Source organism: Neoarius graeffei, chromosome 22, assembly GCF_027579695.1.
Source record: "Neoarius graeffei isolate fNeoGra1 chromosome 22, fNeoGra1.pri, whole genome shotgun sequence".
Classification (NCBI taxonomy): domain Eukaryota; kingdom Metazoa; phylum Chordata; class Actinopteri; order Siluriformes; family Ariidae; genus Neoarius; species Neoarius graeffei.
The window spans coordinates 33955651-33970885 of record NC_083590.1 but is presented as its reverse complement, the minus strand read 5'-3'; the positions used below and the strand labels follow the sequence as shown (position 1 = coordinate 33970885).

General features: G+C 41.7%; 1 protein-coding gene across 1 annotated transcript in view; it reads left to right on the top strand.

The window, feature by feature from the left end:
• Positions 1 to 15235, top strand: part of atp6v1c1b (ATPase H+ transporting V1 subunit C1b) — a 49930-nt gene that overhangs the window by 9998 nt on the left and 24697 nt on the right. Inside the window, exons 5-6 of the mRNA XM_060904752.1 lie at positions 4327 to 4421; positions 5618 to 5709. Coding sequence (XP_060760735.1) covers positions 4327 to 4421; positions 5618 to 5709 — 187 coding nt within the window. The remainder of the gene's footprint in view (positions 1 to 4326; positions 4422 to 5617; positions 5710 to 15235) is intronic.

Sequence of the window (15235 nt, the reverse complement as noted above, 5' to 3'; positions counted from 1 at the left end):
AAACTGCTGATCTCCTGGGGTTTTCACACACCGCGGTCTCCAGAGTTCACACAGACTGGTGCCAAAAACATTCTGTGGGTGGAAACAAACACCTTGTTGATAAGAGAGGTCAGAGGAAAATGGTCAGGGGTAGGTTTCCCAATAACGTTGCCCTTTCGGGCTAAAGAGTGAGTTAGAGACGCTCTGAAGCTATGAACGTTGTCTCTGGACGTGGTTTTCCCGAACTCACTCGTCAGAAGGAGTCTGAAGAGCAACATGACGGAGAGCTTCTTTGCAGTGCGTGCCCTCGATATAAGGCATTGCTAAATTCAGTCGATGAGGTCACATGGTGTTTGTTTTTTACCAAAAAACAATGAAATATAGTGTTTAAAATGTTAATATATTGTATCGTCATTAAGCATTACATATATAATGTGGTAATTAATAATTGAAACTCTTTTACATTTTTGGGCAATATTTATTTTATTCCAAGTGTTTTTTTTTTTTTTTTTTTTAAATTAAACGTTCACACGGAAGAATGAGCAAATAATAAACGAAATAATTAAGTAAACTTGTTCCCCGTGCAAGTGTCGTGGTTTAAGGGCGGCACGGTGGTGTTGTGGTTAGCACTGTCGCTTCACAGCAAGAAGATTCTGCGTTCGAGCCCAGTGGCTGACGGGGGCAGGTTGACACGGACACAAACAACCATTCGCGCTCACGGTCAATTTAGAGCCACCAATTAGCCTAACCTGCATGTCTTTGGACTGTGGAGGAAACCCATGCAGACACGGGGAGAACATGCAAACTCCACACAGAAAGGCCTCCGTCAGGCACTGGGCTCGAACCCCGAACCTTCTTGCTGTGAGGCGACAGCGCTAACCACTACACCACTGTGCCGCCCTTAAACTACTTGCTGATATAATAAGACTGGACTCGTTAATAAATTCAAAATATAGATGACTTCTTCCATTGGTTTAGTGTTTAAGGTGTTGGGTTAAGAATCAGGAGGTTCTGAGTTCGAGTCCTGGTTAAGTATGAAAAAAGCTATTTATTTAAAAAATCCTAATTAAGCCAGTATCTCACTGGGCTGCAACAAATTGCGAACATCATTTGCGAGAGAGAGTTTCAAAAGCGTCTTGAAACATTCGCGGGGCTTCTCAATTTCGGCGCAAAGTGTCGCTCCTTCGTCGCTGAAATTTTGAACATGTTCAAAAAATTCGTGCGACAAAATTTCACTCAAAATAGCCGCAAATGTGTCGCTGGTGTCGCAAAGCCGTCACGAACCCTTCTCAAGTCAGTTTCCGTGAGACAGGAAGCGAGAGTGTATCTCACTGGGCTGCGACAGCCTTCGCCTAGTTGGAGACCCGACAATTGCGATAAAATATGCGAATATCAATTCAGTGTGATTTCCAAGTGAAAATTGTCGCTAATTCGCATATTTTATCGCAGTTGTCGTGTCTCCAACTAGGCGCAGGCTGTCGCAGCCCAGTGAGATACTACCCTTAGGTAGATAGGAACAGGTAGACAGACAGGCGAGAGGAAATACAAGGAAGGTGTAGACGGAGGGGGACTGGATGGAAGAGAGAGAGAGAGAGAGAGAGAGAAAAGAAATGATGAAAAATAGATTTATTGTTCTTTTGAGAACCCCCTAAAAATCCTACCCTTTGTTTTATTAATGAGTCCCCACAATAAAATTCACCTTTAAGAATCTTAGATAATGCAAAATTTTGCCTAGGTTGGAAATTATGAACTAGATTAAAAATTTTTTTTAACCCAGGTTAAGAGTCTGGCTTGCTTGTTTCACTGTTACCGAAACATGCAGTCAGGATTATTTCAACTGTTCTCTGCAATGCTGTGAGCTGGCAATGTTCTTCCTTATATGTGTACACACTGATGCCCCTTTTCCACCAAAGCAGTTCCAGGGCTGGTTCGGGGCCAGTGCTTAGTTTGGAACCGGGTTTTCTGTTTCCACTGACAAAGAACTGGCTCTGGGGCCAGAAAAACCGGTTCCAGGCTAGCACCAGCTCTCTGCTGGGCCAGAGGAAAGAACCGCTTACGTCAGCGGGGGGGCGGAGTTGTTAAGACCAACAACAATAACAAGACCGCGAAAGATCGCCATTTTTAAGCGGCGAGAAGCAGCAGCTGTACAAACGCGAAGTCATCCATTATTATTATTATTATTGTTGTTGTTGCTGCTGCTGCTGCTTCTTCCGTGTTGTTTTTGCTTTGATATTCGCGCCAAGGTTTATGCAAACGTAGCGACGTAATGACGTATACAGCAACGTAATGACGTGGCACCGCGAGCGATGGAAAAGCAAACTGGTTCTCAGCTGGCTCAGAAGTTGAACGAGTTGTGAACCAGCACTGGCCCCGAACCAGCCCTGGAACTGATTTGGTGGAAAAGGGGTAACAGAGGGAGGGAGGTTTTGATCTGTCTCTACCTAAGGAGGTTGAATTGACCTCCGATATAATGTGTGCACACATACACGCAAAATGTTACAGGTGCTCATTTATGACAGCAAATTAGATAATCACTCGCCTAATGGAGTTAAAATGTTATTAAAAATGGAGCGATATCAATGTGACATTCCGATATCCAAACGTAATTCCATGACATATTGAAATATATTCATAATGTTTTGTGTATATTTATTTAATAATTAACTCGATGTACTAGAAAAATAATTGAACTCCATCAGCAGATTGAACACGTTTCCCCCGTTGACTGTGAGCGAGTCGCTCTTTGTTTTGAACGAGTGGTCCGGGTCCATCGTAAATTCAGAGCAAACTTGAGGACCACTTGGGCTACGGTGTTGTTTGGGAAAACCATGTTAGCTTGACGATGGATCTTAGAAGGTAATTAAAGACCCTCTTGGCCTTAAAGGAACAGTCCACCATACTTCCATAATGAAATATGCTCTTATCTGAATTGAGACGAGCTGCTCCGTACCTCTCCGAGCTTTGCGCGACCTCCCAGTCAGTCAGACGCAGTCAGACGCGCTGTCACTCCTGTTAGCAATGTAGCTAGGCTCAGTATGGCCAATGGTATTTTTTGGGGCTGTAGTTAGATGCGACCAAACTCTTCCGCGTTTTTCCTGTTTACATAGGTTTATATGACCAGTGATATGAAACAAGTTCAGTTACACAAATTGAAACGTAGCGATTTTCTATGCTATGGAAAGTCCGCACTATAATGACAGGCGTACTGACACCTTCTGCGCGCTTCGGCAGCGCATTGATACGGAGCTCAGATATCAATGCGCTGCCGAAGCGCGCAGAAGGTGTTAGTACGCCTGTCATTATAGTGCGGACTTTCCATAGCATAGAAAATCGCTACGTTTCAATTTGTGTAACTGAACTTGTTTCATATCACTGGTTATATAAACCTATGTAAACAGGAAAAACGTGGAAGAGTTTGGTCGCATCTAACTACAGCCCCAAAAAATACCGTTGGCCATACTGAGCCTAGCTACATTGCTAACAGGAGTGACAGCGCGTCTGACTGACTGGGAGGTCGCGCAAAGCTCGGAGAGGTACGGAGCAGCTCGTCTCAATTCAGATAAGAGCATATTTCATTATGGAAATACGGTGGACTGTTCCTTTAAGAAGCTTTTGGGAAACCTACCACAGATTGGTTCGAGCTGCCAGGAAGGATATAGCAAGTCTTTACAGCCGTGGTGAGCAGAAAAGCATCTCAGCATGCACAGCACAGCAAACCTTCAGGTGGCTGAAGTCCAACAGTAGAAGACCACATCAGGTTGCACTTCTGTCAGCCAAAAACAAGAATCTAAGGCTGTTCTGAGTACAAACTCTCAGAAAATGGACAGTTGAAGATTGGGGGGAAAAAAAACCCAATAACCGTGGTCTTTCTTGTCTTCAAATGTCTGAGCTTGTGCTCTTGATGGCCTCAGATTCTTGTTCTTGGCTGATTTAGAACCCAATGTGGTCTTCTGCCATTGCATGCTGAGATGCTTTTCTGCTCACCACGGTTGTAAAGAGTTGCCATGAGTTACTATATGCTTCCTGGCCAAAAAGCTCAAACCTATCTGGCCATTTTCCTCTGACCTCTCTGATCAATGAAGCATTTCCACCCACAGAACTGTCACTCACTCAGTGTTTTTTGTTTTTCGCACCATTCTGTGTAAACTCGAGAAACTGGTGTGTGTGTGTGTGTGTGTAAATCCCAGGAGATCAGCTCCTAATAGTAATCTACTAGTCAACTGTTTGTTTTTAATTAGACTTAGTGGTAGACTCATTTAAAAAAAAAAGTTGTATAACATCTTTTACATCTCATCTACACAATGACTGTGTCAGAACTTATTGATTTTTATTTTTATTTTTATGTAGTTGATTTAATGACCTACATCACAAGGTTCCAGTGGGATATGGCCAAGTATCCGATCAAACAGTCCCTGAAGAACATCTCCGAAATCATCTCGAAGGTGAGGTCATAGGCCAACTTTTTACTACCGGATAGTCCTACTTGTGAAAAAAAAAAAAAAGGCATTTTGTCTTACCTGGCTAAAAGTAATGATTGAAACCAAGTGTATAGTGTGTGTGTGTGTGTGTGTGTGTGTGTTATGGCTTAAAGTGCATATCCTGGACCAAATTCTTTTTTTTTTATATATATATGAAAGTATGTCCCTTTACACACTCATCCAGAAGGGTAATTTTGCACAAGGCCATCTGTCTACAGCAGAAAAAAATAAAATAACAAAACGCGTCTGGAAAAATCCCAAGGGAGTCTGGAGCCAGATTCGTGACGTTACCTGCGGAAGCGCCAGCAGGCTGCGAGAGCTTTGCACGGTTTCAGTGCACAGCCTGTGTAGACCAAGCGCTCCCATTTCTCTCTCGTTGTCCGGTCTTTTGGAAAACGATGAGTACTAATCCCATCATGATTGGTGTTGCTACACCCTCCTACGATACATCTGTTAACCATTTTAATAATTACGTGATAACGTTGAAGAAATTTGCAGAAAACCACCAGGTCGTTTTCTCATAAACAAACCAGCGCTGACGTAGGATTCAGAAGGAGGCGTCCCGCACGCGACGTCACGAAAATCAACATTTCCCAGGAAATCCAAATGGCAAGTTTTTTCAGAGGCGGACCAATTCGCCTCAAATGGCTTGATTTCAACTGAATTTTTCTGGTATTGCGCAAGGTAAAAAAATTGCACAAAATGTGACCGATATTTGACCAAAGTTTAATATAAAATGGGAGAATTACATTGATCTCGCTCCTGAATTTACCCGTGATACGCACTTTAAATGTGCAAATAGCACACTCATATTGGGCCTCATTTATCAAGCTGGATATGAACAGATTTATTCATCAATTTTGTTCCACAAGAAATTTGGTATTCATGAAAATCCTGTAAATTCAGGAGGAAAAAGACGTTCGTATCCCACTCGTGTTCCTGAGTGTGTGTGTGTGTGTGTGTGTGTGTGTGTAAATTTATGTAGAAGAGTTGATCGGCTTCATATCATATAAATCACAACGAGTTCCTGCACTTTTATACGACAGTGTATTAGCGCCGTTTAAAGGTAAATTTAAAAAAAAAAAGGTTTATTCCTATTGTGGTTTGTTACATTTTTATCATAAGAGAGCACGTTTAACATATTCCTTTCTCTTTTGCAGCAAGTGACTCAGATAGATTACGATCTGAAAGCCAGAGCTTCAGCTTACAACAGTATAAAAGGCAACCTGCAGAACCTGGAGAGAAAAAATGCGTAAGTGAAACTTTTTAACACTGTTGCAGTGTTCTCCACTATCGTTAATGACTCGGTGGCCCGCCGAGTCATAACGGCTAGAAGAGCTATTACTGCCGACTCATAAATGCGCCGCCGACTCATAAATGCGCCGCCGAGCCTTAATTTTTGGCTGCCCAGTCAAAAAAAAAAAAGTTTACTTCAAAGAAAAGTAAAAAAACCACGCCAGTACAAACGCCAAATACAAACACCAAAGTAATTCTCTGATCACAGATTGTTGATGTGCTTTATTTTACAATAGGTTCAACAGAGGCCCTTAACGCTTGCTCGCTCACTTGTCACTACGCATGTGTAGTGCGGCGACAGAGGAGTGTGTGTCAGGCTACATCCACACGACAACGGCAGCGAGATTTTTTAAAAAAAAATATTGCGTCCACATGGGCAACGGATCAGTAAAATATCAGGTTCATATGGCAACGCAGCGCTTGCTGAAAACGATGCAATACACATGCCACACCTCTACGTGCGCTATAAGACGGTCCCATCGGAGACACCAGAACAATAGAAGAAGTAGACGCATGCGCATAAACCCCTTCTTCTGTAGCATCAGCCACATAAAGTTTTGATTATTAATCAGTAGCGTAAAACGAAAGACGCGGAAAGAGGAATGAATGGGGGTAGATGGAAGCCGGTACGCCAACATTCTGATATCCTCCAGAATTCTTTAATGGTCTGGAATAAATTGAATGCTACACGTTGATGGATTACTTTGTTCTTCTACGCCCTTTTTGAGGAATGTATTGTCGGACTTAAACCAACATCTGAAGAGGTGAGATCGCTCCTTTTTTTTTTTCCTATTTTTGCTGGCGGGATTGTTTTTGTTTTTGGAAAGCGCACGGGCGGTGCGCGGTTTGGTACTGCTTCCGCAGTGTTTGGACTAAAGACTCTGCCCTAAGGGCTATTCTCTCACTCTCTCTCTCTCTCTCTCACTTTGCACCATTACACAATAAATATTCACAGTGAAAATATTTTGTAAGCGCGTTTCATGAACCAAGTTATAGGATTTGTTGACAACTCGCATCGAGTTCGTTCCACTTCTACCCGGCGTGAAGCACTGACAGTCATGTGGTTGTGATGTCATCGTAAACAAATCCGTTCTACTCATCCAGACGACTTTGCAACGGCACCGTTGCCAGATTTTTCCACTCTGGAACCCGTTCTCAAAAGATTTCGTTTTGGGTGCCCCAAAACGCCGGTGCCGTGTGGACGCCAGGCCGAAACGATAAACGATTTTATCAGATTCACCTGAATCCGTTGCCGTGTGGACAGGGCCTCAGTTAAGTGGCTCCGATTGCCTCTGACCTCCGAGAGGAGTACGGTGGAAAGAAAAGACACATGCTGCACATCAAATGAAAGGTAATTTTGTGTAGAATTCAACTAAAAACAAAGATATTCTATTCAATAAAAATTTCAGTAACGGAGTGACAAAATAAATGTAAAGTCGGCTCCCAGTGTCAGAAGATTTTGCACAAAAGCAGCTACTTGCGAAATAAATAACATGCAACTTAGACGCCAGGAAACGGCATCTGAGGGGTTTCTTATTTAAAAATTTTCTGATGCAAGGGGGGGACACCCCCTCACGAATCCCTCGGCGACGGCCGCTCAATACTACCGCCGAGCTATAACTTCAGGTAGTGGAGAACACTGCTGTTGTAATATCACAAATGTTTATCGCGGGCATTGTGTAACATAAAGCTTTTAGGTGATGCAATGATTAGGTGTCGTTTGGATCCCACTGATAAAGGTGACATCATGTACCCCTTTTCCACAAGTTGACACAGTTCCCTGAGGTCTTTATGAAATGTCTGTGATGTGCTTTGGTCAAAATACTACAAGGATAAGACACCACAGCTCCCTTCTCACCCTGTCTAAACAACGCTGCTCAAAATGGCTGATTTGAGTCCTTGTTCCTTTCAATGATTAATAAACCACTGCTCACCCCACCCTCATCTTCCACCAGCCAATCAGGTTTCCTCATGACTGTTTATTCACAAAAGCAGTTCTCAAATCGTGAGTGGAGATACTCGGACGAGGGGGCGGGATCATTCTAATGAGCTCCCCTCATGATATTCCTGGGTTTTACATGACGTCAGAGCCGCCTCATTAGTTATTTAAATCTTTAGCTGGTGGTCTAACAAAGCTGAGTTGACAAAGCGTTTGTACGGAGAAGGTGCATTGCTCGCTCGCATGAGAAACGCCTTACGCTTGCGTTGTTTTGTTTTAGGTTGTTCGAATCGATCAAATCATGAAACTGATAAAAGTTTCTTCAGGGTTCCTCGTGAACTAATAAAAAACTAATTTCACAAAAAGCTGTCGAGAAAGGTGGCTTTTCAGTGAAATCGAAGGGAGGCGAGTTGAAGCATGCTCGAGTTTGCAGTGATCACTTGGTGAAAGGTTTATACCGTATTTCCTTCTCAGCTCTGGCCTTAGTGTTTTCCAAGGACTTTTCTTGCTATGTGTCGTTATTTTACGCTACTTTTTTTAGCCACGAAGCGCTAAAGCTGATTCTCCAGCTGTTTCTTTGTTTCCTCCTCACAAAGTCCATATGCATGAAGGTCGCGACAAAATTCTTCCCCAGCCGTACAGTTACAATGCGCCGTGATCACGTCTTCTCCGTCTTGTTTAACTAAGATCCAGGTCTTTAAAGGGGTTTCTGATGATCTTTGTGAATGATTTAGCTGAGAGATAAGAGCCAAGACAAGTCAGAATCAAACCAAGTGTTTGTTTACACTTCAGCTTGCAGTGCTTTGTTGTAAAGACGCGAACGAAAAGCTTGGAAAAAACCCCAGCATTCTTACACGGGCAAGAACAATCCAGGATTCATTTGGCAGCGACTTGATCTCGAGGTCCTTTACCCAGCCGTGTACAAAAAAGAAGTTGTAAGCCTCCATACTCTCATCTGTTTTGCGGTGTAGAAGGACGTCTGCAACACCAGATAGTTGGAGATGTCGGGGAACTCGACTGAAGGGTCGTTTTTGAGATCGTATGACAAATCCTTCTTTCCCAGACTGTCGGGGTCGATTCCATTGCACACAGCAATCTTCTGAATATATCTAAAGCCAGCAGTGGCTTCTAGATTACGAGCGTACTCTGATAGCTAGTTGTTTGCACTACGGCAGCCGTTTTAGACCACCAGCTATTTCACTTCAAACCGCTAAGAAAAGTCACGTGACTGAAACCCAGCAATAGAAAGAGGAACCGAATCTGAACGGCTCGTTGAAGCTCATGTTTTCTGAAATAGACAGCTCAAAAGGATCTGACTGGAATGTCTTTTATTTCAGAGTTTGTGAGCTGGTAGACACTCCAGATACCTAAATGTACTGTATATGTCCCCTTTAAAGCAAAGAGAAAAGACATTTAAAAATGGGTAAACAACCGATGTACATAACTTTTTTTTATTAAGCTTTATCTAGAGTACATATGCAGCATTAATGTATGAAACCATTTAACATCTTAGGCTTTGGTTATAGGCGATTGAAAAATGTACCGTACGTTTTCTTCCCACAGCGTTCACTCAACCGTTTGAACACATTCACTGTTCTGAAATATTTGGAAAATTCCACAAGTCAAATTTCCGAAAGATAACGGGAAGAAGAAAAGTGCGTTCTCATTCCGTTTTCTTTGTTCCCAACGATATTGAATGATGAGGTCACTTTGAACGTACAACGCTGTTACCAAATTAAAGTGAATTTAATGTCCCTAAACCACACTTTATTATTTTTTTTTTCCTTGTACAAAGCAACAATCATTTATGTTGATTGACCATATGTTTTCAAACCATAGCTGATCCAAAAGGCCTTAAATTAATGGAAAATCAATATATTCCGGAGTAAATGGTTATATTTTCAAGCCCTCAAGACGAGAAACTAGGGATGTACCGAATCCTGATTTTTAAGGTTCTGCCGAATACCGAATCCACTGCTTAAGATTTGGCCGAATCCGAAACCGAATACCGAATCCTACTCCGAACATTAGCCAGTACAACCCCAATTCCAAAAAAGTTGGGACAAAGTACAAATTATAAATAAAAACAGAATGCAATAATTTACAAATTTCAAAAACTGATATTGTATTCACAATAGAACATAGACAACATATCAAATGTCGAAAGTGAGACATTTTGAAATTTCATGCCAAATATTCGCTCATTTGAAATTTCATGACAGCAACACATCTCAAAAAAGTTGGGACGGGGCAATAAGAGGCTGGAAAAGTTAAAGGTACAAAAAAGGAACAGCTGGAGGACCAAATTGCAACTCATTAGGTCAATTGGCAATAGGTCATTAACATGACTGGGTATAAAAAGAGTATCTTGGAGTGGCAGCGGCTCTCAGAAGTAAAGATGGGAAGAGGATCACCAATCCCCCTAATTCTGCGCCGACAAATAGTGGAGCAATATCAGAAAGGAGTTCGACAGTGTAAAATTGCAAAGAGTTTGAACATATCATCTACAGTGCATAATATCATCAAAAGATTCAGAGAATCTGGAAGAATCTCTGTGCGTAAGGGTCAAGGCCGGAAAACCATACTGGGTGCCCGTGATCTTCGGGCCCTTAGACGCCACTGCATCACATACAGGCATGCTTCTGTATTGGAAATCACAAAATGGGCTCAGGAATATTTCCAGAGAACATTATCTGTGAACACAATTCACCGTGCCATCCACCGTTGCCAGCTAAAACTCTATAGTTCAAAGAAGAAGCCGTATCTAAACATGATCCAGAAGCGCAGACGTCTTCTCTGGGCCAAGGCTCATTTAAAATGGACTGTGGCAAAGTGGGAAAACTGTTCTGTGGTCAGACGAATCAAAATTTGAAGCTTTTTATGGAAATCAGGGACGCCGTGTCATTCGGACTAAAGAGGAGAAGGACGACCCAAGTTGTTATCAGCGCTCCATTCAGAAGCCTGCATCTCTGATGGTATGGGGTTGCATTAGTGCGTGTGGCATGGGCAGCTTACACATCTGGAAAGACACCATCAATGCTGAAAGGTATATCCAGGTTCTAGAGCAACATATGCTCCCATCCAGACGACGTCTCTTTCAGGGAAGACCTTGCGTTTTCCAACATGACAATGCCAAACCACATACTGCATCAATTACAGCATCATGGCTGCGTAGAAGAAGGGTCCGGGTACTGAACTGGCCAGCCTGCAGTCCAGATCTTTCACCCATAGAAAACATTTGGCGCATCATAAAACGGAAGATACGATAAAAAAGACCTAAGACAGTTGAGCAACTAGAATCCTACATTAGACAAGAATGGGTTAACATTCCTCTCCCTAAACTTGAGCAACTTGTCTCCTCAGTCCCCAGACGTTTACAGACTGTTGTAAAGAGAAAAGGGGATGTCTCACAGTGGTAAACATGGCCTTGTCCCAACTTTTTTGAGATGTGTTGTTGTCATGAAATTTAAAATCACCTAATTTTTCTCTTTAAATGATACATTTTCTCAGTTTAAACATTTGATATGTCATCTATGTTCTATTCTGAATAAAATATGGAATTTTGAAACTTCCACATCATTGCATTCCGTTTTTATTTACAATTTGTACTTTGTCCTAACTTTTTTGGAATCGGGGTTGTACAAAGAACAATCATTTATGTTGATTGACCATATGTTTTCAAACCATAGCTGATCCAAAAGGCCTTAAATTAATGGAAAATCAATAAAATCAGCCGCTTTTCACGGAATCTGCCGAGACTGAACCGGAAGATCCCGAAGAGGTGCGTGACGTCACACGTCTAACAATCCAGGTATCGATTCGTTCCCGTGCGCAGCAGTAGTTAGACCAGTCTCGATATGGAATCACGTTTTGGAAAGAATTCTGATAGTGATTGGGATTCTTATATGTCGGACGAAGGAGCAGATGATTATCAAAGATATTCCGGAGTAAATGATTATATTTTCAAGCCCCCAAGACGAGAAACAGATGCCAGTTCACAACAGTCTTCCTCTGTAGCGTGTGTGAGATGGAGAGTTAGGTCGATAGATGGAGAGAGAGAGATGTGCAGAACACGGTGGTTACCTTTCATCATGTTTTCATGAACAAAACTAACAAATCGAGTCTTGCAATATTGCAATCTGAGAGCATTTAACACGTTTCAGTTAATAATTCATGATCATTTTTTCTTCCTGTTCAAGTGCATCAGATGTGATTAAAATCGGATGTCGCGAGCGTATAAATGTTGCTCGTAATCCTGCGTCTGGTGCACTTCGTGAGTGTGTGATAATAGGGGGAATCGACGAACTGTCCAAACGTCAGCTCAAATGTGATTTTATTCAATAAATGGGTTTCTTTTTTGCTCCAGTAATTCCCATGTGGTCGTTCTGGTGGTGATGAACACTTGATGAATCAGATTTATTATTAGTAGGTGACACACAATCTGCCCGCTTCGTTTGCACAAACCTCACCCACTGTCGATTTAGATTAGTCTTTTTTTTTTTTCTTGGAAATTCATGAACTGAATGTCCTGTTGTATATGGATTTGAACATCCAAACACAACTCGGCGCTTTCCCATTATTATTTTTGTAAGATTCCATCAACAATATCCAATTTCAGTGAGTAAACAAGCACGGAGTCAGATGAACTGAAATGACCCAAATAACAGGGGTTCTACATGGGATGTCATGCGAGATTAGCCCTGAGGCAAGGCTGCCTTTTTCCGGGATCCGGATGCCGCGATTTATCGATTAATTTTGTGCTTGATAATAAAATAAATTATTTTATATAAATTTTTTTCCCCTGCTTTATTAATTCATTTTGGTCGTTACTAATGATATTCATTTTAAGGCATTACATACACTTTAAAGTGCATATCATGGGTAAATTCAGGAGCAAGATCAATATAATTCTCCTATTTTATTTTAAATTTTGGTCAAATATCTGTCACATTCTGCATTTTGTGCAATTTTTTTCCCTTGCGCAATACCAGAGAAATTCAGTTGAAATCAAGCCATTTGAGGCGAATTGGTCCGCCTCTGAAAAAACTTGGCATTTGGATTTCCCGGGAAACATTGATTTTCGTGACGTCGCGTGCGGGACGCCTCCCTCTGAATCCTACGTCAGCGCTGGTTTGTTTATGAGAAAACGACCTGGTGGTTTTCTGCAAATTTCTTCAACGTTATCGCGTAATTATTAAAATGGTTAACAGATGTATCGTAAGAGGGTGTAGCAACACCAATCTTGATGGGATTAGTACTCATCGTTTTCCAAAAGACCGGACAATGAGAGAGAAATGGGAGCGCTTGGGCTACACAGGCTGTGCACTGAAACCGTGCAAAGCTCTCGCAGCCTGCTGGCGCTTCCGCAGGTAACGTCACGAATCTGGCACCAGACTCCCTTGGGATTTTTCCAGACGTGTTTTATTTTATTTTTTTCTGCTGTAGACAGATGGCCTTGTGCAAAATTACCCTTCTGGATGAGTGTGTAAAGGGACATGCTTTCATATAAAAAAACAAAATTGCTCCAGAATATGCACTTTGAAGATCCTAAAGTAGTAGTCAATAATAATAATAATAATAATAATAATAAATCTATCCATCTACAGTCCTCGAAAAAATCTCCCAGCCTTACTTGCCCAATAGGCGAGCAGCACCCGAAACATGCTCACCCAAAAAACAATTCCACTTGCCCAGAGCTTTATTTTATTATGGAAAGGACAGAATGCAGTTTTTTTTTTTTAATAGGCGAAGCAGCATAATTATCATAAAGCCACAAAACCATAACACCAATCTATGCACACACATTCAGAAAGAAAGAAGTTCTAGTAGCAGAGGAATTAATAATTCAGGGTTTATTAAAAGCTTTGGAGAGTTTTGAACGAGTATTATAATAATAATAATAATAATAATAATGCTGGAGCTTTGTTTCTGTTATCAAAGGAACCCAGTCCTGTGCAAAACCAGAGTGTAGAAATGAACCTACAGTTCGAGAGAGTTCTACACAAACACACTGAACTTTACAACAGCTGCACGCATGTGAAATGGAAATAAATCGACTAAGGCAGGAAAAACTCATCTCATCTCATTATCTCTAGCCGCTTTATCCTGTTCTACAGGGTCGCAGGCAAGCTGGAGCCTATCCCAGCTGACTACGGGCGAAAGGCGGGGTACACCCTGGACAAGTCGCCAGGTCATCACAGGGCTGACACATAGACACAGACAACCATTCACACTCACATTCACACCTACAGTCAATTTAGAGTCACCAGTTAACCTAACCTGCATGTCTTTGGACTGTGGGGGAAACCGGAGCACCCGGAGGAAACCCACGCGGACACGGGGAGAACATGCAAACTCCACACAGAAAGGCCCTCGCCGGCCACGGGGCTTGAACCCAGACCTTCTTGCTATGAGGCGACAGCGCTAACCACTACACCACCGTGCCGCCCCGGCAGGAAAAACTATTTTGGATAAAATTGTTATTGTCAGTTACACACTGATCACCCCGTGTGACTCAGCTGTGCCTTTGAATCGAGAATAAATGAAAAGGGAACTGAACATTAACATTTCTTAAAATTATTATTACAAAGGTGATTATAGTTACTATATGACTACAGCTACAACTGAAATGTGCCGATCTGCTAGTGTTCGTAATTATTGTTCCATCCACTATTAGATACAATTAAAATAAAATCTTACAATATTGTTTGAAAGTCTAGAGCAAGATATTTTACTATTTTACAAATAACACTTCAGATATTGTTTTAACAATAATAAGCATCACTATATAAATGATAGAGTGCAGATAGCTGTGTAACTTCATGTCCTTGGGGTTGATGAGACATGGAGGGGTGGGGATACCATCCAGCCCACAGTTCAGGTCAGAGTCCTTTGAGAGTAAATGCTTTAAGTTTCGCAACATTCTGTTCCCAAAAGCTGATGTCGGGGAAAAAGTCTTTACACAAAGGAGGTTTTCTTGCTTCTGTAGTGTTTTTTTTTTTTTTAAACTATTCTTTCGTGTCGGGACTTTTCAGGAAAACGAAAATATATTCCAACATGTAGCTAATGCTGATGCTAGGCCACAAATCTGCACCGTCACTCCAGTCATTTTGAGGAATTTTGCACGGATCAGAACCCCTAATAAACTCTAATTTCCATGTATATCTATCTTGCGCTTCTTTCTGACTAAGATTGTCCAAGTAATCCGGTAGTCAAGCTGTAGCTGTAGTTTTCTTCGGACAACAGCAGCAGACGCTGGACATATCCGCTTGGCTTCAGTACGTGAACAGCCAATCAGCGGGTCCCGTGTGTGTTTACGATTTTTATGTCACGATTTACAACCAGTGGGAGACACCCTTTGTCGGCTGTCCACCAATCACAGGCTCCCGTGCCACAATGGCGGTATGTTGATAAATATTGAGAAAATAAAACTATCATTACGAAATTTATGAAACCATTAAAAACAATGAAAAAAAAATCGTAATTATTTAATATACTGGTTAGAGGTAAGGAACATTATTCAGTGATTATTGTTTATTATTAA